The sequence below is a fragment of the Rhododendron vialii genome, chromosome 1a (genome assembly GCF_030253575.1).
Source record: "Rhododendron vialii isolate Sample 1 chromosome 1a, ASM3025357v1".
Classification (NCBI taxonomy): Eukaryota; Viridiplantae; Streptophyta; class Magnoliopsida; order Ericales; family Ericaceae; genus Rhododendron; species Rhododendron vialii.
Window position 1 is genome coordinate 17,889,990 of NC_080557.1, and position 26,707 is coordinate 17,916,696.

At 39.1% G+C, this 26,707-nt stretch overlaps 1 protein-coding gene and 2 long non-coding RNA genes across 8 annotated transcripts; 1 reads left to right on the plus strand and 2 right to left on the minus strand.

Moving 5' to 3' along the window:
* The first annotated feature begins 1,376 nt into the window (after positions 1-1,376).
* LOC131317812 (uncharacterized) lies at positions 1,377-19,977 on the plus strand. Of its 5 annotated transcripts, none has more exons than XM_058347477.1 (13): positions 1,377-1,497; positions 2,829-3,059; positions 3,153-3,279; positions 4,449-4,576; positions 4,654-4,723; positions 4,827-4,929; positions 7,997-8,114; positions 8,272-8,353; positions 9,840-9,901; positions 13,800-13,872; positions 13,959-14,039; positions 18,824-18,904; positions 19,426-19,977. In XM_058347477.1, the coding sequence occupies exons 2-13, from the start codon at positions 2,857-2,859 to the stop codon at positions 19,588-19,590; spliced, it is 1,293 nt and encodes a 430-aa protein (XP_058203460.1). In that variant the 5' UTR covers positions 1,377-1,497; positions 2,829-2,856; the 3' UTR covers positions 19,591-19,977. The 5 variants fall into 5 exon arrangements, with proteins under 5 accessions (XP_058203460.1, XP_058203467.1, XP_058203477.1 ...); XM_058347484.1 differs by having other exon boundaries at positions 1,402-1,497; positions 2,934-3,059; XM_058347494.1 differs by having other exon boundaries at positions 1,402-1,497; positions 2,958-3,059.
* A 2,313-nt stretch (positions 19,978-22,290) lies between these two features.
* LOC131317838 (uncharacterized) lies at positions 22,291-22,790 on the minus strand. The gene is made up of 2 exons (XR_009197417.1): positions 22,492-22,790; positions 22,291-22,369 (listed from the first exon to the last, which is right to left on the minus strand). It is a non-coding gene; the product is annotated as an uncharacterized LOC131317838 (long non-coding RNA).
* A 524-nt stretch (positions 22,791-23,314) lies between these two features.
* LOC131317844 (uncharacterized) lies at positions 23,315-25,820 on the minus strand. 2 transcript variants are annotated; one of them, XR_009197419.1, is made up of 3 exons: positions 25,500-25,820; positions 24,534-24,708; positions 23,315-23,438 (listed from the first exon to the last, which is right to left on the minus strand). It is a non-coding gene; the product is annotated as an uncharacterized LOC131317844 (long non-coding RNA). The 2 variants fall into 2 exon arrangements; XR_009197418.1 differs by lacking the exon at positions 23,315-23,438 and having other exon boundaries at positions 24,458-24,708.
* Between the last annotated feature and the right edge of the window lie 887 nt (positions 25,821-26,707).

A 26,707-nucleotide genomic window follows, 5' to 3' on the forward strand; every position in this document is an offset into this window, starting at 1 on the left:
TGTCAGTAGGTGTCATAATGCTTGTCAATGCAATGATTCTATAAGAAGTATCTTGATGTGCAGAAAGGGAAGTTAATATCTCAAAAGGTCCTTCCACATGGACTCTGGATGACCAAGTACATGTTGCTTTTCATAAGATGGCAGTACCCATGAAAAAGTATAAACTACATTTCAATCCCATGACTTTCATACGCAACATTTGGAGGAAAATGAAAAAAAAAAGAAAAAAGAACAAGCAACAAGTAATCAATTACATGAACCAGTTTGAGGGAAAGATGGAGTTGTAGACAAATGAAAATCAAGCTAACCATCTGCTAATTACTTCAACAACCAAAACATGCAATACAAACTGGCAGTAAAACCACCGACATCCCAATCCAAATCAGCTGGAAAATCGAAATAAGAACCACCGGCCACCGACATCCAAAATTCACGAAATCAAAACCACCGCCAAACTCTATTGATTTTAACTTCTATTTGGGTACACTAAAGATCCACATTGAAAATAAAACCCAGACGGAGCAATATGAAAACTTTTGAATCAAACGCACACAATATATGAAAATCCAGCATCAAAACCCAATTGGAGTAATCTGAAAACAGTGCGAGATTCCGGCCACATTCCTCGCCGTCGGTGCCGGAAAACCCAAAAATCGTTACACCAGACGAAGAAGGCAAGAGAGGGACGGGTAACCTTTCTTACCTTCGCCGGACGCAAACGACGGCGACAAGGCCGTAAAAAACACAGATCTAATGCTTGTGAAGACAAGGGGAAAGAGATAGAGAGAGGGGAACTCACTTGGAGCGAGTGCTACAGTCGTCCGGCAGGACCACCGAGCTACAGTAGCGGCTGCTACGAGTTAAGGCCCGTTCCGACTTCTGGAGAGGGGGAGAGAGAGGGCGGCGAGGGGGAGAGGGACGGGGACTTCTGGCTGTGGAGACGAGGGAGGGCAGCAGTAGCGGCTCGGGTTTTTCTGTTGTGAACGTAGACTGAAGCCCTGGGAGAAAAAAATGGGGCAAGGACAGTATGGTCATTTCACTCGCGGACAGTGGGGAACTTCGACCAAAACGAAGTCGTTTTGGCCGAACATTTTTCAAAAAAAAAGGAAGGCTCGAGATCTGGAATCACCCTTCTTTTTGGACCAAAAAAAACCCACTTTTTCTAAAACTGGAACGACCCCTTAACTAAAACTGGAACGACCCCTTAACGCAATGTTAACACCGTTACACGGTTAACCCAGATTTTGGTGGGGAGGGGGACTGTCTCTATCGTCAGCGGAAATCAGGGAGCGTTGTGGAATTTCAAAAACCCAGGAGAGGTATCTGTATCTGTATCTGTATTTTGTTAAAAACCTCAGAGGAGGTCGGAGAAATTGGCCCGAAACAAAAGTCTCTCGGATCCGGATCCGGATCCTCAACCTTATACTGATAGATAGTGAGAGAAGCCAGGAATTCGCGGTGGCCTTACCTCGCGGCGAAGAACACTGTCTTGTCCATGTAAAACCCTAACCCTCTTTCTATTTTCTTGTGCTATCTACATATACAGCAATTTTCGAACACATTTATTTTTATTCAAGCTACAATTATAATCTTTGTCTGTATTAGCTATATCTCATCTGACTTGGTTTAATTCTTTCAAACTCTTGCTTACTGTCATTTTACTCTAAATTTATAGCATATGATGTGTGTATCCACATTTATCTGTGTCCTATGTTAATAATTGGACTCTGATTTTTCCCCCTTTCTTAGTGTTTTTGGATTTTAATTTTGTTAAAGGACACTCAGATGAAACAGACAGATCCAGTTATGGATTCATTACAGGCTTACAGCTGAAGCACTGGATTATGAGACCCATCTGTGTTTTTTATTGGCAAGTTAGGGAGACTCAAACTTCAGGTTTTGTATTGGGTGAATGTGTCCTGAGCGAGTGGGCGCAGTCTTCTAAAACATGTGTTGTTTTCCCCAGCATGGTCAATAGAGCTCAATCCAAAAAGCTTGCTATTGGTGTGAGGTTGGCCTCTCGCGCTTAAGCATATCACTTTCATACCCAAGTGATGTGATACTACTTGGTAGTCCGATTGGACTTCGTTTAGTAGTCTGAAAAATCGCATAGATTCTAGTTTGGTGATTTCTTTTGAAAGAAGCAGGAGGCAGAATCATTTTTTTTTTATCTGGTAACATAAACGTTTGAAGTGGTAAAATTGTGTTCCAATTCTGTGTGTCATGGATGCTGGCTGCTAGTTTTTGTATACTTAATTAGAATGAAGCATATCTACGTACTCAAGAGAAGTTCTGGCTACAGCTTTGGATTGCTTTTCATTGCATTGATGCTTCACTACTTGATGGGGTAGCCGTTGATTGGTTGGACTGTAGTCGTCTGCTTTGGAAGCCTCAAGTAAATCCCATGGGCCTAATGCGTAGAATTTAGTCATTTTGGTCCAATAAGTGTCTTTGGTAATTTTGTCATTTTACTTATTAGCAATAGGAGGCATTTTTTATATTTAATTAGGTTATTTTTAATGTTTCCTTTTCTTTTCCGTTAGGGTTATGAGTCTATAAATAAGGTGTTCAACGATGTAATCGAGACTTTGATTAATGGGAATTTGAGAATTAGGGTTTTGACCCTTGTGTGTGCCCCTCTCCCCTTCTTCTTTTTCTTGTCCGTCATCACACATGGTGGTGCTTGTGGTCAGGTAACGATCAAATATCCTTCATAATTTATACAGTGCACAAGACACGAAGTTGATAAACCATGCATGCGATACGTTTTATCTCTGTATCTGAGGTTTCAATTTCTCATTTGTGATGTAGTTTCATTTAATGGATAGGTACATAAAAGAGCAGGCTAGTTAGGGGATGATGAAGTCTACCGGGCATACTTTGTTTGCTTCTTTGACTCCTATTCATTCGTTTTCCCTGAAACATCATCGCAGATTTCCATTATTTAAAATTTGCAGCAGCTCCACAAAAGGAAGAAAACTATCAATATACAATCAGAAGCATCAACTAGATAGAAAACCTAGGATGGTTGGCACGCGGTATCTTCCCCCTCTGTTCAGGCAAGTAATTTTTTGATTTTCACTTGAGCTTGCATTCCATAAGTAGTTTACTAAATCTTATGACCTGATTTGTGCTGTCTTTCTGATCTTTAGTGTTGCACCGATGATGGAATGGACAGATACTCATTATAGGACTCTTGCCCGACTCATTACGAAACATGCATGGCTGTATACCGAAATGCTTGCTGCAGAAACAATTGTTTATCAGAAGGATAATTTGGTAAGCTTTGCAAAATTGACTATATGCTTTTGTTGAGACCAAGTGGAAAGATTGTTGACAATTCATTGTGGAGTTGAAAAAGGGGACTCTTAATAATACCCTGACTACCTGAGAAATAAACTTTGAATGACCTTCCTCTATGTAAAACACTCAGTTTAGCAGATGAGACTACATGAGCAATACTCATTTCCCATGGCATCCAAGTTTAATCTGGGATTAAAAGGTGGAAGGGAGTGGCGGAGAATGATTAGACTTTAGAGTATAATAAGCCAATTAGACTTTAGAGTATAAAATAAGCCAACCCTGGAAATATGTGAGTCAATTGAAATAATATTCTAGTTTTCTAATACTTAAAAGGGACTTGTCTTGGATTGTAACTTGCGCTGCTGCAATGAAGACATATTGTAAGACCAAAAAATTGGTTTTTAGTGGTGTGGAGAATGAAGCTAGGTAATTGGGGCTGTGAACAAAATGGGTTCATATTTCATACTATGCATTGGCTTTGAGTGGGCTGCTGTTTCTTTTGACTGTCCATTTTAATATTAGTTTCTTTGGTGTTTTATTTGTGAATGAAATGGTTTAGATTGGTCAAAGGGCAAGCCTTCTTCCTTAATTGGCTTTTTGTTGAATTGGTTCTCTCCAATTTGTTTATGGACGAACATAAGGTGGCATTTTTTGGCCAATCATTATTGGTGTTTGTTTTGTTGATCAACATTGATAAACAGGTGGGGAAGGTGACATGATTTTAGTTTTTTTCTCTGCACAAAGTTCACTAGATTAATGAGATACTGCTTTTGTATGGCAGATCATATTAGCTCAATTGCATTGAAATTCTTGCAATCCTTTTGTTTGTTTATATGTTAATTTTTTTGGGTTGGTATTTTGAGTTCTTTGAGTGGTTCAGTGGTGTGATCTTTAAATACTCTGTAGCTTATTAACGTCACACTCTTATTTGCATCGGTAGATAACTAGGGATTCTTTGGTTTTATGTCTGATTTGAGTGGTTCAATAGCTGGCTGTATATAATATATATGTAATTGTTTAAACCTTATAAACAATTATGTCTGTGATGATATTTGTTTCTTAGCCTTATATTTGTGATTGCTCAACTTTTTTAGATCTGATTTTCCAAATACCTCTGATTGTGTGGTTTGTGTGGGATTGATCAGGACAGGTTTTTAGCGTATTCTCCGGAAGAACATCCTGTCGTGCTTCAAATTGGGGGAAATAATTTGGAAAATCTAGCAAAAGCAACTGAACTAGCAAATGCTTACGGCTATGATGAGATTAATTTTAAGTTTGTTCTATTACTTTTGCTAATCTCTTTGAATTCTTCAATTCCATCAATAAACTGAGATCTTGTTCTTCTTCCAGCTGTGGATGTCCTAGCCCGAAGGTAGCTGGACATGGATGTTTTGGTGTGCGTCTAATGCTTGATCCGAAGGTTTGGATAATTGCGCTGATTACATCTTATTTGTGCAACCATTCTTGGCAGAGTTTATTTGTCAATTTGCTCTGACTTACATTTTTACTTTTTGTAAGAAAAGTTTGTTGCTGAGGCTATGTCAGTGATTGCTGCCAACTCAGATGTTCCAGTCAGCGTTAAGTGCCGCATTGGTGTTGACAACCATGATTCATATAATGAGCTCTGTAAGCATTTAATTTAGTGGATTTATCTAAATATTCAGTTAAAGCTGTTTCGGTATTAGATTTTGGAGTACTATTTCGGAGAATTAAAATTATACCTTGAGAAAATCTGTATGGAACAGACTTTCTCCTCCGAACGATATTATGTGCTTCCTGGTGTATCTCAGCAGATGAGAGCTCTTCTTTCGTAACTTACATTTAAAATTTATGCATGTGAAACATTTCTTTATGTTTTTGGAAGTTTGGTATGACGTCATATTCTCCAATGTAATATTTTTCCTCTGAATAACACAGCTATGATGGTAAAACATAAACAATGAGACTGACATGGCATTCAGCAAAGCTTGATCATTTTATATTTTGTGAAATAGGAGAGTATACACCATTTGAAATGGTGTACCATTGAAATGATATGGAAACGTGAAATAAATTTCATGTCGAAATAGAAAAATCTTCAGGGATGCCAACAGAGAAGTGGAACAACCACAAAATGCAAAAACATCGAAACCCTGATTGTTAAAAAAACAAAAAACCTAACGTTTCCTGAATCTGTCTAGTTTACCAAAGAAAACTAAGAAAAGCTAAGTTTATCTGAATCTTCTCGAGATTTTTCATTTGAAATCATTCTGAATTCTGCAATCTGCACGCTGCTGCTTCCGAAATGAATCTAGGGACTTGCGTGGATTTGTCTTAAACTATACTGCTGCTTTTGAAGAGTTAGGCCCTCTATGGTGCACCTCCGTTTTATTATTCACGTAATCATCCTACAATTATTATTAAAAAAAAGATATAAAAATAGTTCGCCGTACCCTTGCCCTACCTGTACCCTACTTTTTTTTGGTTTTTTTCCGTATCCCCTACATGGACTGTACCGTACCCACATCCTGGATCTGTACCTGTGGTTCATTGCTTACGCATGTACTTCCTTTTCTGCTAGTGTGTATCCTCTTCCTCTCCGGTCTGTTAAGTGGGCGAATACATAATGTACATTATATAGATAAGTTGAGAATGGTGCTTTACCGATACCTTTTAAATGAAGTTGAAGCAAGGCAGCAAGCAATAGTTTGGATGTATTACATGGATTACAAAAAGTTGCGATCCTTTGTAAACTGGTCGTCAGATACTCAGATTCTCTTAGAATCTGCATTGTCCAACAGTAGAAAACATAGTAGGAAGGGAAAAAAGACCAAAGAATAAATGGAGAGTTCTATCTTTGGAATGTGCCTTCTTATTGTTCTGCACTGGGAATCGAGTCTGCTTAAGGGACTGGAGTGATGTTATTACTTTGGAGTGTAAGATAAGGAAGCTGTTTTCACTATTCAGGATAAATTTGACTACAATGGTTGGATTAGCCATGTCATGTTGTTATGCTTGATGGTGTTAGAAATGAGTATTTAATTTGTCATTTGAGGATCAACTTTCTTGTAAACTCACTTCATATGGTTTGCAATACTATTCAAATGATCCCCTCTCTGTCATGCACGCAACAGGGCAACGGCACGTTCAGAATTTCTTGTTTGTTTAGATATTTGCGTTTGGTGAGCCTAACTAAGTTGGGGGTGATATTTGGTTGGTCAGAAAGGGTAGTAGGACGATTTTAGGACACATTTTCTTATGCATTCTTTCTTTCCTTTTGATTAGTGGCTCCACATTTTGCTTCTTGTGTTGGTGTTGCTGGCCTCAGTACCTGCATTGGCCTTCTCCTTCTTTGTTTCCATGTGGCTGATCAAGCATTTGCCCCTAGCTTCCGGAACATTTGCTTCCCTTCTCGAAGAAGCAGAGAAAGAAGGATTCACTGTATTTTGACGGATTTGGTTTTTGGTTTTGGTTTTACTGGTCTCTTTCCATAAGGGATGCTTCTGGGAAATTGTCTCCGTTTGCAAATTTCTGGAGTATTTGAATAGGAAAAAATGATGACGGGAGATCTTATTCTGCTGTATTTAATTGTTTACAATGGACGGGAGTAACCCTTTATAACTTTAGTGTTTGTTTTAGATATCTAGTTGTGTTCTATATATTGACTGTAACTATATCTTTTCCATTTTGTTAGTGTCATTAGTCACAAAGACAAATGTCTATGTACATTGATATTCTCGCGTACGACACGTGTCAAAATTCAGGTAGTATCGATAAAGAAAAAAGTTACTATTGGCAAATCATGGTGACTGTCTTTGCAATATGTTTGGCTCAAGCCTCAACTCTATGTTGCATGGATTAGGGTACAGGCACTTGGGGTGCTGTGTCTAAGTGTCAGATTTCGTTAATTTTCATGTCGTACCGGGACAATGCAAAGTATCTATTATACTTCTTTCACATGTAAGAAGTTACCTTTGGTTTTGTTTCCTTCTTGTTTGTTTGGTGTACACGTTGTAGTGGCATGCATTTTCGTAGTGCTGTTCATTATATGCCTTATTTTTCTTTTATATTTTCTCCTGCTGGCTATCATCCCTCACAAGTCACAAGAGACTAAGCAGGCCACAAGCTATAAATATATCCATCTGGTTTCAGTATTTCTGCTTTCCTTTGAATGTATGCTACCTCTTTGGTTATATATTGATTACTCCGGTGTTAGAGATACAAAAAGTACTTGACACATTGATATCAAAACCCTTTATCGACTACATGCGGTTGAAGAAAACGGTTTCATGTAGCCGACCCCAAATTGATTAAGACTTAAGGCTTGGTTTGGTTTGGTTTACTACATCATGCAATAAATCTGTAAGGAAAGCTTCTTATGAATTAATGAAAATTCCCATAAAATCGTCAAATGGTGATAATTTTCTTTGCCTTCATGTCCTAAGATTTAGGGTTCCTAGACACCTGTAAAGCAACCAATAACATCATGCCAGAAACAGTATCAATAGATAGTTTGAATGTCCTTGCGCAGCTATGCTAGTTAATCCAAAAACCTGCATAGGGTGGACTTAGGCAGTCTTCCTTTAATTTCCTTGCTATTTATTCGGTAAGGGTCAGATTTGTGGTTTCATTAGATGTCGATATCTATGGCAATCTGATATGCAAAAATAGACACATCTCAAAAAAATTTCTCTTTTCTCTTTCTTTTTTGCAGGTGATTTTATATATAAGGTTTCTTCGCAATCTCCAACTAGGCATTTCATTATACATTCACGAAAGGCATTGCTCAATGGCATTAGCCCAGCCGATAACCGAAGAATCCCTCCCCTGAAGTATGTAGTTCCTTGGTTCTTTGGTTGTATTGTTGGCTTCAAGGTTATTAGCTCATTGTTTCACAGCGGAAGAATTGATCAAAACTAATTAAGAACAAGGTTTTCAGATCTGAACAGTCTACTTTTTCAATGCTGTTATGAAGTTTGTTTATTGCAGATATGAGTACTATTATGCCCTCTTGCGTGACTTTCCGGACTTGAGGTTTACTATTAATGGAGGCATAAATGGTATCAATGAGGTAACTGTTGTTTTGGTCCAGCAACCTTGAAATAGGATACCGGGTAGTCATGTACTTATGCCCAATAAACACCAATTTTGATAAACATAGATCTCAAAGAGATCATACCTGGTGCACAGGTTTTCATATTGCTACTTATGTTATGTAGATATTGATGCTTTCCTGACCTTATCTGTCTTAATGCAAATTCAGTATTCGAAATCATGTGGTGCTTAAATTTTGTAAAATTTAAAGTATCTTACATCAGGAGGTTAGTTTGTCTGTGGCCCTTTGTGGCAATGATCTTGATTAGTTTGGTAAGGAATGAAAAATCATACTCTCTTTGTCCCATTTTGTTTGTCCACCTTTCCTGGGATGTCCCGAAATGAATTTCAACTTTGAAAGTCAAAGCATGCAACTTTTTTGTTTTCCAGCATATCTTTACATCACGAGTGCTTTAAAGGTGGGCATAAAGGGAAATATTGGATAGCAATACCTTCTGATTGGAATTGAACTGCATACGGTAAAACATAATAGAGCAACACCGCAACTCAAAGAAACGTAGGTCAACCGTAAGACTAGAAATTAAGAAGCAAAGAAACTATCATTCCAAACTACAAGACGTATGCAAAGTATTTGTTTGTAGCTTTGCTAGAAGAAGGATCTCAACTGCATGGGCATGTGGATCCAATGTCCCGATAAAAGAAAACAGAAACGAAGCAAAAACTTGACAGATTAAACTGAAAGAAGAAGATGACGTAGAAGAAAGATAAGCGCCCGCACAACCCCCAAAACTCTCACATACACACACACATGCACAGGGAGATGCATGTTCTGGAAAAGCATTTAAGGTATTTCTGCAAACTGCCTGTGGTTAACATCAAAATTCTTTTAGTTGCCTTGTCCACCCTTTATCTTCTTGTTGTTTCTTCTCTTAATCTGGTGGTAATACTTCAGCAGGCAGCGTAAGAATATCACACAGATTTTGAACTCTACTTTTCTCAGAAAATGATGAAACCATAGTAGCATTGGCAAAACTGGAAATGGGGGACCATCAATCCTATTTTTCCCATCTTTTGTCCTTGAAAGTTATCTATACGTTAGTGAAAGGCTGGTGGCATCCACAGCCCAAGTGAATAGAAATGGAGACAATATCATCATTTTCCTTGAGACTTCGAGCCAGCCATTGCTCTCACCCATAGTACCTACTGAAGATAGGTAGCCGGTTAGCTGTTTACCAAATCCTCTTTGTAGACCCAAAACCTTTCCTGAATATCGATCCCTTGCATTTTTCCTGGATTCTTTAAGTATTTGCTAAAGTTATGTTAACTTCTCTTTCGTTATTTTTTGTTTACAGTCAAGAATAGTGGTTACTATGCTACTGTTGTATTATTTTTGTTTTCTGCCACGACATGGAATTGTATGCCACCTATTTTGTTTTCGACTGAAAACTTGCATTTCCAGTTGAAGGCTTACAGCTGCTCATTTGTGAAACTTTAACTCATAGGTGAACGCTGCCCTAAAGGCAGGCGCACACGGGGTTATGGTTGGACGTGCAGCCTACAACAAGTATGTACAATGCGCGATCAATTGTATCTGTTTTTCTTCATTAAACTATTGCTGTGTTAGGACAGTTAGAGGGTAGTTATGCAGCTATTTAGTTCTGCCATACAAATCGAATACAAGTAATTTTCAAAAGTATGTTAGACTTGAAGAATTTAGATAAATTTCCTTTACAGCTTTCTAGGTGGTGATAATTGAAAACCAGCCTAGATGTATTTATTAAAATTTCCCCCCTCTTATACTATGATCCTCAGAAAGTGAAGAAAAAGGCACAAAGGGACAGCTCTTCTCTTCAAAATTTTAACATATGAATTCACCGGGCCAGAAAAATTCTTCAAGAGAACAGCAACAAGTACCTCAACATCCAATGCTTGCTTATGAACAGAGAGCTCACGCCTTAAAATGCTTTTGAGCCCTGGCTGTATGCACCACATCATTTAGGGAGGCTCCACTTGCTTAGCCTTACGACTGTCCAAACACGACAGAATTAATACCTACCCAGCCATGGTCCAAGAATCTTTCTATATTGCAAGTCCAACAATATATGAAGACATAGATAAATAATCAAAGTTAGATATAGGCCAAAAAAATAAAATAAAATTAGCACTCATAAAATAGGAGCAAGTATAACATCGTAGGTCACTTGGGCAGTTAAAGAAGAATAAGGAGGAGAGAAGAAGTACCAGACTTCTGTCAACCAACGTTAACACCCGAGACTTCGATTGGCAATCGGCTGGTTTTGAACGTGATGGAGGGCCAAGCGAGCCCATCAGACAGCTTGTTTGAGCCATTAGCTTACATGGATCTTAGATTTCTTAATTTCTTTTGCTATTCATCTTAGTTGCCTTTTCTCTACTGCTTACGATAGCTTATAAACATTTATTATGTTTCAGGTCTTATTTTTGTAGTCGTGTGTCTAGCATGTGATACTTTAAATAGCTTTAATGCGGAGCTTAGAACTTTTTATTTGAGGTGTGGGGCGTAGATGCTCAGGCTGCTGTAACCCAGTGTGAACATTCTTTTATGACCTTATCTAGGAAGTTTTTTCGCATCGTATAGTCGTACTACAGAACTTCAGACTCTAGAGACATTCTTGGGCCATAAACCCCAGAATCTTGTTTCTTGAAATTTGCCAGGGTATAGAATGCGAAGCATCCGACATGCTGGTCCACTGAGAGGCGCAGCTTTACCAAATTTTCCAGGGTACAGAATGCCACCAATAGAATTCCACCTGCACATCGTGCTGAAATGCAAAAATAAGTGGAAGAACTGTTTGCCAATGGTTTGGTTGTAGGAGAGCGTGAGTCATTTGGAGGATATGGTTGACATGCTCTTTGGATCCAAGTTGTTCTCCAAAATAGACATGAGAAGTGAGAATCTCCAAATCTGGGTCCAAAGTGGTGGTGAGTGGAAGACTTCATTCAAGATGCCAGATGGACTCTACAAGTTGTTAGTGATGCCATTCATACTTTCTGATTCGCCAAGCACATTTTAGCGGTTTTCTAAGGAGTACACAAACATTTATTGGGATTATATTTTGTTTTTTATTTTGATAACATTTTGATATATAGTTGGACCAGAGGAGCATTTAGTCCATTTACGCCAAGTCATAGAGGTTCTTCATTGAGAGATCTATCATAGGCCTATTGGCAATTTCATTTCTATCTTTGCTGAGCTATAAGGATCAGTAGGAGTGAAGAAGCTGCTATACATGATGAATGATGGGTATTTCTTTAAGGGAATTTATGTGAATATTTCGGAGGGATCATTATGGGAGCAGATTATCAGAAAACAGTGTGGCAGTGGCTTATGGGGCAATTTTGGAAGGGATAAAACAGTGGATATGGTTGTTGATCACCATTATTGGGCGAATATGTAAAAGGATGTGGAGAAGTTAGTGAGAAAGTGTCGAATTTTTCAATTTGGCAAATGGAGTTCACAAAACACTGGCTTGTAAACTTCCCAACATAGTAAGGGTACACGACTCCATTTTTACAGTGGTGGATTGATTCTCTACACTGACTCATTTTATTCCTTGTTTGTGGACGGCTGATGCCACACGTGTTACTGATTTACTCAGTAAGCAAGAGGTGACATGGAATTCCAACTTTATCTCTGACTCTGATAGAGATATCAAATTTGTGGGGCATTTTTGAAGGACTTTCTGGAGAACTTGGGCCTGAACTAAAGTATCTAGTACTCGCCATCCACGAATAGATGGCCAAACAAAGGTAGTCAACTAAATTTTGGGCAACTTGTTGAGATGCCTTGTTGGAAGTTATGTGAAGTCATGGGATTCTATGATACCGCAAGCAGAATTTGCTTATAACTCAGTGGATGGGACCACGAAGAAAGCACCCTTCTAAGCCACCTCTTTGACACAAACCTCAGCATATTTTTGCTCTAGTTCGGCTACCACAAGAAGGGTGAGTAAATGGAGAAGCTGTTGCGGATCATATATTAAAGTTCATGAGAGTTAAGGCAACAACCAACAATCAGGGCTACTAAATAATCCTATTCAGCAACAGCCAACCAAGATCAGTGAGCTAAGGGATTTGAAGAAGGTGACATGGTGTTAGTGCGTTTGAGGTGAGACAAATTTCCCAAGGTGACCTATCATAAGCTGAAGTCAAAAAAGTTTGGGCCATGCAAAGGGCTGAGGAAAATTAGCTGAAATGCCTATATGTTGGAGCTACCACCATACTTGCAGATCAGCCCTATCTTCAACGTCTCTGATTTGTACTTGCTCGATGGATTCACTGGAGAAACAATTTCTGCCAAGGATCAGGTTGAACAGCTTCCAAAGGCTAAACAATGCGTTGAAGATGGTTTGGACATTAAAGAAGGGGTCATCCAGGAGAGGCAACTAGTACAGACAATTCTTACTGAAGTGGCTACGCAAACCAACTAGTGAAAGTACATGGATTTCAGAAGAAAGAGCTCAAAAGAATTGATCCTCAGGTGTATGCTGAGGGCATTGAAGTTTCCTTGAGGGCATTGAAGTTTCCTTGCCCCTGGTCAAGTTTTTTCCAACCTGAGGAGTTGATGTAGGAGCATACAAAGCACTTTTGAAGGCAAAGCGGGTCCACTTTCTTGGTCGAACCACTAGTTAACATGGAGTTTAGATTTCTTTTGCTATTTATCTTCTTTGCCTTTTTCTGTCCTGCTTACAATAGTTTATAAACTATTACTACGTTTCTTTTCTTATTTTTGTGGTCATGTACCTTGCATGTGATGTTCTAAATGGGTCGGGGGGATGATATCGCAAGTTTCTATTTGAGGTGTAAGGCTCAGGTGCTAGGGATGCTATAACCCTATTATGAGTACTCTTTTGTGAGATCATGTAGTCAGTTTTTGCCTATCTTACTACAAAACGTTGGACTCTAGAGACATTCTTGGGCCATACCTCTCCCTACCTGCTTTAAGCTGCCCAACTTGAGGCCTAACAAGGCCTAGGTGCCTGCGGCCCTGCATAGGCTCTCCTTTACCATTTATGGCTGCTTATTACGCACAAAATGTTATTTCTGTTTTCATCATGACGACTTTGAAGGACTTAAGGGCATAGCTGTGCACGTAATCAGCCGATTTGTGATGATTCATAGGGTTGTAAAATAAGTTGGCATTTGCAAACAGGTGAAAAGTGCTTGAAAAATGGTTTGAAATAGAACTTGTACTGCTCAATGTTACTTGAATTTGTGTTTTCTGTTAACACTGTAGACTGGTCAACACATCCTGAACTTGGAGCAATTTTTTTTTATTTGATGTATATCACCATATAGATTGGATTTCAAGGGACAATATTCTTGTATACTCCTGGAACTCTTATTTGATTTTCTTAAGTCATTTTCTTCTGTTGCTTTGCAATTCTTCTCTCAATCTGTATGCAATTATGTGTTTCTGGCAGCACTTGGAACACTTTGGGACACGTTGATAGTGCTGTTTATGGGGCACCTCAATCCAATGTTACACGTCGTCAGGTTATGCAACAGACTCAGTTCTTTGTGGGAGAAATCTGCTGAATATCCACTAACCACTAAATCGATGCTGATGTTATCTTGTGTAGGTCCTTGAAAAGTACCAAGTATATGCGGATTCTGTGGTACGGAAGTATGGAGACAGACCCTCTGTTCGGGAAGTGGTTAAGGTAGGATGCATTCATATATTGTTACGAAGTTCTCAACCCACATTCATTTGTGATGGGCCATGATAATTACAAGAATGCACTGGCTAATACGCTAACAAAACAAGCATAAAGATTAAACATGCCAACTTGATGGTTAATTGCTGAAAAGTAAAACGGGGTAAGGGTTTTGTGACCATATCTCCAATTAATTCTCCCAGAATGTAAGGAGTAATGATGTACTTCTGCATCATTAAATCTCGAATATAGTGACTATCAACCTCAATATGATTAGTGTGCTCATGGGAAATCATATTTGCTAGAAATTAGAATTATCAAAACCCCTTGGGATTATAGGAATGATGATGCCAAAATCCACATGAAGAGCGCGGACCCTCACCATTTTAGTGATTGTCGGGCAATGATATATTGTTCTAACCACGTCAGGTAACAAGATTGTCGCTGACTACTGTACAATAGCCAAACGTAGATCCTTTTTATAGTGACTGTTAGCAAATAATTGTTGTACAAGGATTAATTTCTGAAGTACCAAAAAAAAAAGTTGTTCAAGGATGATGAGCACCTCGCCCATGTACAGGTTGACAGGAACCATTGGCTAAAAAATATGATGCTTAATAGTATTGATGTCAAATAAAAAGGAGGAATTACAACACGTGTGTGCCAGTGCCATAATCTAGAACCCAAGCGGGGCTTAAGAGTTGCAAATGCAATGTTATCTGAATTTGCTGAAGTAGCAATAGACGGAAAACCTATCTTATTTCCTCTTCGGTGACACCCCTTCCTAGCTTCACAAACAGGACTTGGGTCATTTTCTTGGGAAATGTGGGCAAAATCGAATCTGAACGAAGTGTCTGGATAATCTCACTGAGCTGAATAGTGAGTGCATCATGAGAATCAAAATTAGGAGGGCCCATTTTCTAACTTAAGCTTTTCAATGAGAATCAAAATTAGGAGGGCCCATAACCAAAAAGAGTAGGAGCTGTACAAGGGCTGAATAGTGAGTGCTTCATGAGAATCAAAATTAGGAGGGCCCATTTTCTAACTTAAGCTTTTGGGACATTGGCAACTTAACAGGCTGGTGATGTAGAAGACTATTTGGTGATGTAGAAGACTATTTGGTGGTGTAGAAGACTATTTGAGACTCGATGTATACAATGTTCTAAATGGCGCTTGGCGGTAGTAGGGCGGAAACCCACCTCCAAGCGCCAAGTCGCCTAGGCAGCGCCAAGAAATTCGGCGGATTTTTTTATTTTTTATTTTTTTTAACAAACAATTATCCAATCAAACTATATTCCATGTTTCCATAATGCAAGTTCAAACTTCAAAGTATAAACCCAAATGAAATTAAGTAGTAGCAACTAGCAAACAAGTTGAATAAGACAATAAGTAGCAGGGCTTTGCTCACCTCCCTCGTATTATTATATATATATATATTATATTTTTAGGCCGCCAAAGGCCTCCAAAGACGCCGATGGCGCCGCTAAGGCCCGCCAAGACCGCCGCCAAGCACTGCCAAACCTCCCTGGGCGCCAAATCAAACGCCAAGGGCTATTGGCGTGGCGGCAGGGTACCTCCAAGCGCCTAGGCGGCTGCCATTTAGAACACTGGATGTATATAATTGGTCTACCATACTTCATTAGTAGGGTCTACGTGATTAGTTGTTCCAGAATGATCACATTTCCTTTCACCGCGATATCTAGTATGGACACCACCAGGAGAACAATGAAGAAAACCACGGTCACCTCTGCCACCACATCCATCACCACAGAAACACTTGCGGCCACCACTACTAGAAACTAAAGCAGAAAACTAGGGAGTGGGAGCAAAGGAGCTGGGCACATTAGACTGTCCCAGGGATGAATTTGACTAGCAAAAAATGGTATTTAGAGTCTATCTCTAAATAGCAAGAATTTAATATTTCACCCATGAAGATAAAATCAAAACTAGAAGGCAATGACACAATCTTAAAATCCTCCAAATCATGATTTTGCTGCCCCGAATCTAGAGTAAAAGGACGACGCTGCAACAATTGGTTTGTAGAGCTTATAAGGGTGTTGTAGTTGTTATGTAAGGACTTCTAGACAGCTTAGGACCCAAAATTTCTCATGAACCTTATACATAATAAATATACTTGAGTAATCATTTCTCAGTTGTCAAAAAGACTTGGCAAGAAAATCCGAAAGATGTTTGGCTGTTAACCAAAACTCAATTGTACTAGCAACCCAAAACTCTCATGTAGTAGCAAGGGCTTCTTACTATGCCATAACTACCTTCTAATAACAGGATCCTCTTGCTCCCAATCAGCAAGTGTTTTATATTCTTTTGAAGGCGACTAATTAGTGATATACATCAATTGTTGCTTACTGAACCCCCACGGCATGTGTCCATTCCAAATAACTTACGGCCATGCATCTTGGATGTTGTGGATCTTAGGCAAGTTGGTGGTTTGCTCTCAGTCATGTATGAAATCAAGGTGTTCCCTAAAACAATTCACCGAAGGTTTAGCAAGCATAAAAAATGAACTATTAAACCTTTTCTTGGATAAGTTATAGAATTATATTGAAAAGGCCTAGGCACCCATGTACAAAAGAAAGCGAGTAATAAAAAGAAAAGGCCAAATTATGAAAGGACCTATACACACTTGAAAGTCCAAAAATATCTTCATGTCAAAGAATTGATCTAATGTATGGATGCATCCCCTCGTCTCCCAACTAAACAAAGTAGAAGTCAAGTCTCTTAATTTTGCAGTGTCCTATACTCCCCGTCAAAATATCTTCGATTCCTCTCTACAGATTGACCACATCAAGCACAACGGGATCATTATCCAAAGCTTCCGTCTTCTTCTACCCACTCTAGCCCCATACGATTCTCGAATAAGCTCCACCACCCTTGACCACGACATACCCCACGAAACAAGAACTGCATTCCAAAGCTCCTTTGCAACAAGACAATGAATAAAAAAATGCACCACCGACTCTTCATCTCTCAAGCACATGCAATGCCGATTCACAATAACCATCCGACGCCGAATAATTTGCCCCTTCAATAAAATGATTGAGAAGCATGAGTTGGTAGCCCCTTCAACCTACATATATTTGTATCAATATAGCATGATAATTACAACACTTCCCTGGTTTAACATGCTGAGAATACTGTAGGGGTGAGCAGGCTTTGGATGAACCCAATGAATCAAATTGCGATCTGGTCCGAAGGCCGTTGGATGGTTTCCAAGCATTGAGCATTCGATATCAGTTTGAAAATTCAAGATTTTCCTGTGTTTTGGTTGGGGGCCGGTTAAGGCTGCAAAACTTGTGAACCCGACCCGACATTTTAATAAATACACCCTGAGCCATATGTGTGGCAATAATGCTGTCACCTACAGTGTTTACTCTGCACCCAATTCTTCCTTTTTTTTGATTCTGCATTGGTTTTTTGCGATGCTCCTCTCTTTCTCTTCTCCCTCTCCTGTGATGAATCTCTCCTGGCGATGGCAATCACCACCGACTGTACCAAGACCGACGATGACAGTCACTTCATCACTTTCATGTTCGAAAGTCTGTATGTTAACCCTAACCCCTACAGGGTTCGATTTTCGGGATTTAGGCATTAATCTCATATTTGCTCTGATTATAGGTTTTCTTTGAAACCCGTAAAACCTGACTGGCCCAACTGATAAATCGACTATGCAGTTTCGGACAGTTTTTGTGCCATGTACAGTCTGAATTGGATTCAAAAAAGGGGAAACCAAACATTGTGGGTTGGGTGACGGTTTGGCCGGAAACCTGACCTGTTCACACCCTTAGCTGAGATCTTTAGATGGCTTCTCCTTAACAATTGCTTGGTAATATTGTTTCCCTAAACTGCGAGATTATGGAAAATAGAATTGGTCTTTGGGCTTCACAAAGGTCATATCTTGGATCATCCTATAGATCTTTACAGCATTCCCATAGCTCCTTACCTTCATGCACCAAAGTTCAACCCCATGCTTGTTTGATTTGAAGACGGTATAGGAGATGTATTCCCATGGGGTCCATAAATCCGGTGTTTGGTGCCTGCAAAGTGAGATAGGATTACATCTCAGGAGGGCATCCACATCCCGTACGGACGTTGGATTATGGATCCCGTTGGGTGGGAGGTGGGGGGAAACTATATATCCCTTCCATCTTGGTTTTGTGAGTTAACTTTGCCCTTTGGTCTGTATGAAGCTTGTGTTTGCATGAGGACAATTTTGGAAATTCATGCCATAGTTTCAACCAAAACAAACACCAATTCATACCACACCTGAGTTACTTTTTCTCCACCAACTCATATGCCAAGCAATATCCCAAGGATATCCCATGTCCCATGGATATGGTATCCTGTCCGTGAGCTCTAAAATGTGGAAAATCCTTAGGTCTGTGCTCTGTGATTGTCACTGCTGCTACGATGGTAGTTTAGATTAGCCCTTGCGGATTATTGGCTGGGTATCATCAGTGCGAGAGTTACTGTGTTGGGAAGCTTTCTCGGACAAAGAACGTTCTGTTCTAACCTCATGGAATTATGCAGTTATGTCCATCTGCAAATCTAGTCCTTGGTAAGTGGGAGGATAAATAGTTGACGTGAAGGGAGGTTTGTTTCTCTTAAGATTTCTCAGTTCATTGATTTCCCAACTATAAAAAATTAAATGCATCCCATGTTAATTTTAATCTGCTGAGCACGTGTCACTTGTGGGATAGTTTCTAGGAGCATCTTATGTATTCCCACATGCCCGATGTTAATTATGCTTATATCATCCCTCGGCATTGCAGCCTCTGCTTAGTCTCTTCCATTCAGCACCTGGAAATGGCTTGTGGAAACGAAAAGCTGATGCTGCTTTACTGCATTGCACGGTATGTCAATTACCAATGGCTACAGTTTTCGTATTCAAAATTCTTTTGTTATTGTCTCAATTTCATAAAGTTACCTAAGGGTTTGATCAACAGTTATGCCTCGCAAAACTGGTTCAAAATTCATGCTTCTCTCAAGTACCTTGAGTAGCCCACTTTTCTCTTTTGATCAAAACCATCACATAAGCATGCACCGTCAAGATAATTTACCAAACATCTTGGACGCAATTAAGACACCCACTCCAAGGGGTTAGCTGAGTGGTAAGTTGAACGGTGATAGCACCTCAAGAAACTAAGACCATGGGTTTGAATTTCATGAAGTGGTTGCTCTTGGTCCCCCTAGGGACACCCCTGGACTATGCCTGTTAGTTACCCATATGTGCTAGTTGAGGGACTGCATGTCCCCAGGAGGCTAGTCAGGGCAAAACCCTCCAATACCTCGGCTTGTCCTAAGAACTATGGAGCATGCCAATGATCCCCATCAGTCATGGACTAACTTTCTCTCATGGTTCTTCAATATGCAGACAGTGAAGTCCTTTTGTGAGGAATCTCTTGTGGTGATTCCCGATTTTGTTTTGGATTCAACTGTTGGTGCGGCACCCTCTGGTTGTGTAGATACTTTCGCGAAATTAAGTAATTCGCTACCTCCTCCATATGCCGCAATACAACATGAAGCCTTGCGTGCTTAGTTTGTACAATGAAGTTCATTTTTGTACTTGCCGATGACTGTATCCCTTTTCTGTTGATCGGCCAAAGAAGAAAATAGGAAAAGGAAAAAAAGAAGCCAATGACTAAATTTCCTTGTTAGAAAGATCGTCTAATTCTTTGGGATAAGAGTCCCATGTAACAATTGCTGCATCGAATACTTGTCTGATTAGTGTACTTAAATTTTAACACTACACCTGAAGTCAGTGTATAACATTATGCTAATCTTTGGGTTATGCCTTGAGCTAGATGGGTGGAGTGCTATTTTTGTTGAAGTCCTAGATCTGTTTGACTGGTTGTGGGCTGAATACTGTGTAGTCGTATTGGACAGATTTAATTAATTAAAGCTTTATATTTTTTTTGTGTCCAAATTATTCTTAGTTATTTGCGTAGGGGAAATTTCACACTTAAGCTTTTGGTTGTATTTTTTTTTTTGAAAAATTGACCCCTTTTCGATGAATTTGGGCAATGCTCCCTTTGCCCTCCTTTCTATGCTATTCTTAGCTCTGTTCAGGAAGGAGATTACCTAAAAACAGAGACGGTAGAAGTGTAGGTCATTCATAATTTGTTCTGTATCTTGGTTACCTCAATTGGATTTACGCGGTTCTAAATTATTGTCATGCACCGTGGCATTTCTTTCTTTGCAAGCTGTTTGTGTTCGGCAGTTGTTATTCATCACGTATATTGTTGCTAGGCTCAAATACTAGAGAAAATTATCTTTTAGCAAATTTGTGTTGGCATGTGTGTCAATAAATGATTATTTAACTAATTTTCTGAGTCTCCTCAATCGCTAGATAAACAGTAATGTGCCAACTGTGTCAAATTTGACAGAGAATTTGCATATGCTCATAGAAGTTGGAGGGCTTTCGAGATATGGTTAAATACTGCAAATGTGTTTTCTAGACATGGTTTGATTGGGTTTGGCATCTGTGAGTTTGTTCTTTTATAAGCTGTAGGTTATGATTGAGCCGAATAATAAGTCGTTAAGGCTTAGTTTGAACCTGGGATTTAGATTCTCTCCGATTGCAATAAGATCGACTGTTGGAACTGCTATATTCAAGAGGTCATTGAGAATATTAGTCATGTCAAAAATCGTAGTAGGATTTTCAAACATAACTAGGTTCTTCGTTCGTGCAAGGCACGAATGCCATGCCCGTCGAAAGGAAGAAGTTATGTTTGAGGGCAATAATTTTTTTGGGTTTTAGCTGCATAGTTGAAACTGTAAGAAGTAGCGGGTAATAGCTACGAAGGCACAGCACATGTATTGATCAAAACAGCTAAGGCATTAGTTCTTCCTTGCATATAGAAATTACACACTGTGCAATCTATTGGCAGCTGTTGCAGTAGCATAAGCACAGAAAAGTTTGCGGTAGTTATAGGTAGATGGTTTTAAAGTAGCAAAAGGGTTATTTGCAGACGTTGTAGGTGCACAGCTGCCAGAAAGTCTATGTGCAAGGTACAAATGTCATGTCCGTTAAAGAGGAAAAGCAACACACCAAACGCAAAACACCATCCACATGCACATTCATGTTTCACGATAGCTTCAAAAACTTGAATGTCTAAGTAAAAACAAATCTACACATATTGAGAGTTCTCCTTTGAATCATTCTTCCGCGACTGTTGTGTGAGCTACATTGCCAAGCTTTAAAGAATTTTGAACATTTCCTGTAACAAAATAATTCAAACAATAGAGTAAATCTAACAAAAGTGGCCAAAAGAATAAATACAACTAAACAATCGAATATTAGAAAATGAAATCCAAAGAGCTCGTGGTTTGGAAATTTTACATTTTCCCGTATATTTTGCAAAATGCATTTCAGCCAATATTTTTTCCAGTGACTTTTTCGTCAGCAACATCGTCTAGATGCAAAGCCTTAAAGCATGGAGCCCAATTTATCTGAATTCATCAAAAAATGGCAATGTGGCGCATAAAGATGTGATATTCCTAGAATAGACAGCAAATGTCTGACAAACAAATGAACTTAATCAATGTAACAAAGTGTATGACAAACTGGTAATTGGGACAACCAAGTTGGGAGACCAAGCCACAAATTTAAATGCAATGTAAAAACATGTTAAATAAACACCCTTGTCCAACACCTTGAATGCGTCCTCAGCTGGCAGTCGAAGGGCTTGGGCCTGAGGTGTTTGGACATGAGGTCAAAATAACGGAAAAATACAATGGACTTGAGCTGGGCTTGGGTCGGGTTGCCGCGCTAGGATCGCATCAAGATTCTGAGTTCCGATGGGGCGATCCTTCTCTCTCTCTCTCTAAACCGGAGGAAGAAAAGGGGAGGGGGAGAGGTGGCTTGATTTGGTCCACGTTTTTCGCATGAGCCAAATAGACAGAATTACCCTCCTCATCAAAACCAGTAGCTCCCTAATTGAGGGGCAAATGTGTCCCAAATTGAAAAATGGCAACCCAAAACAACTTCTTTTTACACAGGCAGGAAATTAAAAAATTAAAAAATGTAGCAAACCATCGCCAAAACATGCTCTAAAGAGGTCACCATTAACAAGACTGAAGAAACCCCCACATAACACAGTATAAAAAATGGAATCGATTTGACACAAACCCAAAAATGCACCCAAAATATTTAACGAAAACAAAGCAGACAAATGATTCTTCATTTGTATTGCCATACAAGAATGTAGAGAGCTAAATAATTGGGTGAAATGGTTACCTCCACACACCAGTAGAATGCCAAAATAAATCAATCTAGATTGAACTTATGCATCCCAAAGTCCCAAGCGGAGTCTAACCTGCAAAACCAATATTGAAAAGAGATGTACCACACCCACATACACCACACAAATGCGACAAATAACTAAATTGACACAGAAACCAGCAGGATGCCAAGTAGGTTTAGCTATGGTAAACAAACCTTGGACTTGAATAGGAAAATTTCAGAACGTACACGGTTACCCTCCCTCTCCAATGACTTCATTCTTCTTGCCTCGTTATTTCTCTTTTCATTGAGCACCTTCAATTCACTGTGCTGATGACTATTAATTTCTTTTCGTGCACCTAAATTAGTTTCCAATTCCTTGATATAGCTTTCCTTTTCGGTAAGACATGATTCAAGCTCCTGTCCTTGGAAATCAAAACAACAAACAAAGACCCCATTAGGAACGAAAATTTCCTGGAGCAACAAATAAAACAGGTTTGGATCTGCAAAAGCTTAAAAGGGATTGTGTCCTGTGAATCTATTTAGTTCATTGAAACCTCTGTTAGGGCCAAAAAGGTGAATACCAAATGAAATCACTATGATTGCCATTTATGCAAGTATATCCAGCCAAATTGCAGGGAATAAGTTTTGATTAGTTGGTATTTGTGTAATGCCATATTTACCAGAACACAATGGAGAGGAATTAAACTAAAGCAAATCTCTTTTCATATTTATCTTTGTGTCACTAAATGAAAACTAAACATGAATAGGGGCATCACATGTGAAAAATGCAAACAACTCACTACTCATATGGGAAAGAAGATAAAATTTTCTTCTATGAATAATAGCAGCCAGCTGTGCAAATTTCTGAAAGCAGACAATGTGAGGAGTCCAAACGAACATGAAATATAACAATTGACCAAGTGGAAGCAAATGCATTTACATAATTCAAAACGAAAATTCATCATTTTAAAATGGCACGAAGCATCTAATCATGCGAAACTACAGCGTTGAGAGTCAATCTTGCAAAAAAGAATATGCACCATACTATCTATATTCTCAACATAATTAGAGTGCCAAACATGTGGAGCAATCGGGCATAATAGAGAAACAGTTCTAATTGTTGTTGCTCCTGCATTCTGAAAAGTTTTAGCTTTGAAAATCTGAACTCAAAAGAGAGAGAAGAGGTGTGAGAGAAATGTTGGAGTTCAAAGACAAACAAATAAAATTTACACAACTAAAAATAAACAGAAATTATGCGAAATGGGAAATAGAACTTACTGTTAGCAAAACATTAAATAGGAAAAGATCATTAACCTCAATGTGTCATATACAACTGTAAAAATACATTGTCAATTTCTTCAACTTGCAAGTTTAACAGGTCCAAATTGGGAAAAAAGAAAATAAAAGAAGATGGCCGGCTAACTCCTCCGACTAATTTTAGCCTCAACTACTGTTAGGTTCTCTAAACTTGAAGTAAAATTTGCTTCGACATATTTTTTTTGGTCAAACGTAAATTATGCTTCGACATTGAATGTATATTAAATGAACTATTAGAAAATAAACAGAACAAAACTGAAATGTTCAAAACTAATGGCATAATATCGTTTGATTCAACATTCCTCTAATCTCCGGCCTTAACTGACCATTCTTGAGTTTAAAAAAATGCCTCCAACCCAGGACTAATGTCCTTCACAATAACGATAAGTTTACAAGAGTAGCCATGGACTCACATACTTAAACTTCTAAGCAAGTCCAATTCCATATTACCCACTATTTTCAGCAAAGATGTAAACCCTTGGAATATCCGGAGAAGTATGTAAAAATCAAGGAATAAGTTCACAATGGACATGCCTCAACAAATTAGGTATGAAATGATAGATAAATAAATGAGTAAATACAATTGAATGAAACAAAGTAATGAAACCAGTGGCGCATTTATGTCAATCAAGGGCGAAACTTATTTCTGGTGCCAACAACAAACCACACCTAAAAAGAATAAAAATAATGTAAGGTTCTCAAAATACAAGAGTTCCCAATCGTGGCAGGGACAATAATGGGTAAAGCAATATATTTAATCCTTATAAAATTTAGTTGAAACAAATTTAATACATAATATGCATGTCAATGAATCATCAAAATAATGATACCTTGAAGACTATAACGAACAAATGAGCGACAAACAACTGAATCCAACTAATCAACTAATTTACTCTTCAAATCTCATTCAGAGGTACCGCCCAAAGATAGAATTTCACCTTAATCACACACAAAGTTGCTAAATGGTCTGTAGTAGAGGTGTCCAGGGGCTCTATGAGTTGACACAACAGCAATTGTTCTCATTCTACCGGCGGTTTCCACAGCAAAAAACTCCATTCAAGGCCAGATGGCTTTGACGTTCCACACGGATCCAACGCACAAAGGGGACCTGAACTACCATTGCCATGAAACAACAATCAAAATATAAATTTAGTGAATCAATACCAAGGGTTTAAGCCATGCACAAAGAAACCACACAAAAAAAAATGGCAGGCAATAACACTATTTAGCTAAATCAATGACAAATTAACAACTGAGAAAAATCATGAAACTATAAACACTTTTTGGAACCCGCATTTACACCGGAACACAAAAATCGCAAAATCCCAGTCGGAGAATGTACCAAACATGTGTGAACCCACCACAAAAGCACATATTAAAGACAGCGGCAAATTATCTAAATAGATGCATCTAAGAAACCAAAGAGCTACAGCAAACCAGAAAACCCTTAACACTAAAACTGAGCAAAGTTGCTCTCAAAATAAACACTACTCCAATTTTTTTGAAGATGAAAACAGCGGAAACTTCAATATCTAACAAATTTCCCAAAAAGAGTTGCAAAATAACACATCGCAACTTCAATATCTAACAATTTCCCCAAAAACAGTTGCAGAACAACACATAGCAAGACAAAACGATGAGAACACGTAGATCTTTTGCACATCAACCCGAAAACCCCAAACACGCAAACCACAACCAAAAAAATGGGAACATGGTATTTTAGAACACGGCATCGCCTACAGCCAACAAGGGAAGAAATGGTCTTCCAACTGGAACTAAATTATCTACACTTCTACAAGAACGATCTGGAAGCATGCAACGGCTCAGAGTGGGCAAATCTCCAAAACGGGTAAACAAAATCGATAAATACAAACATGGGCAGATAGAATGATAGAAACACTTACCTCTTTCGTGATCAAACAACGATGTGCAAAACAACGGGGATCCAGATCTTTGTCAAGCTTTCGCAAACCTATCCTTCATCGAGAGAGAGAACAACGCACATGAAACCCTAGCCCTTTTTTTCTTGCGAAGAAGAATGCCTTGAGCACACCCCAAAGAAGAATCCAGATGCCTGGTAACTATGGGCGGCGAGAGAGAGACAGGGGTATATGTGCGTTTGTGTTGTGAGAGACAGAGAGAGTGAAGAGGCAGTCAGCTCTGGACGGCAAGCGGCAACGCTGTTGAAGGCTAGAACCCACAAAATCGCCTCAAAACTTCTCTCTCTCTCTAACCAGAAGACGAAGAGAAGAAAAAGGGAGGGGGAGACGTGGCTTGATGCCGTCCACTTTTTTTACATAGGCTGAAAAAGACCGAATTACCCATGTGGCTACGCTTGCACTATTTGCAATTCTTGCGAAGAAGAATGCCTTGAGCACACCCCAAAGAAGAATCCAGATGCCTGGTAACTATGGGCGGCGAGAGAGAGACAGGGGTATATGTGCGTTTGTGTTGTGAGAGACAGAGAGAGTGAAGAGGCAGTCAGCTCTGGACGGCAAGCGGCAACGCTGTTGAAGGCTAGAACCCACAAAATCGCCTCAAAACTTCTCTCTCTCTCTAACCAGAAGACGAAGAGAAGAAAAAGGGAGGGGGAGACGTGGCTTGATGCCGTCCGTTTTTTTTACATAGGCTGAAAAAGACCGAATTACCCATGTGGCTACGCTTGCACTATTTGCAATTGAGGGGCAAATTCGTCCCAAATTAGAAATTGACCTCCGAAAAACTCCTTCCTTTTATATAGGAGGAGGAAATAGGTACCGAAGATCTATATTCATCTCAAGATAATCGTGTTACATTGAGATCTAACATAAGTTTTGCATGATTAATATTCTCAACAAACTCGGAGAGACTAATAAACATTTTTAATCATCAAAGTGGGTTCGAAAATGGCATCCTCCATAAAATTATCGTCAAAACTAGGCTAATTTATCTTTTGAAGGTGCTTTTTGCTAAGGATACTGTACCATTTTAAAATTTATTTTTTCCCCGGCTGTATGAAATTGATTTTTGAGAGGTTTATAAACACAAAACACCCCAGACAAGAATGGGGATGCTGTCAAGCAGGTGCTGAGCGGCTGATTTGATCATTCATCTCGGCAATCGACAACTCAGA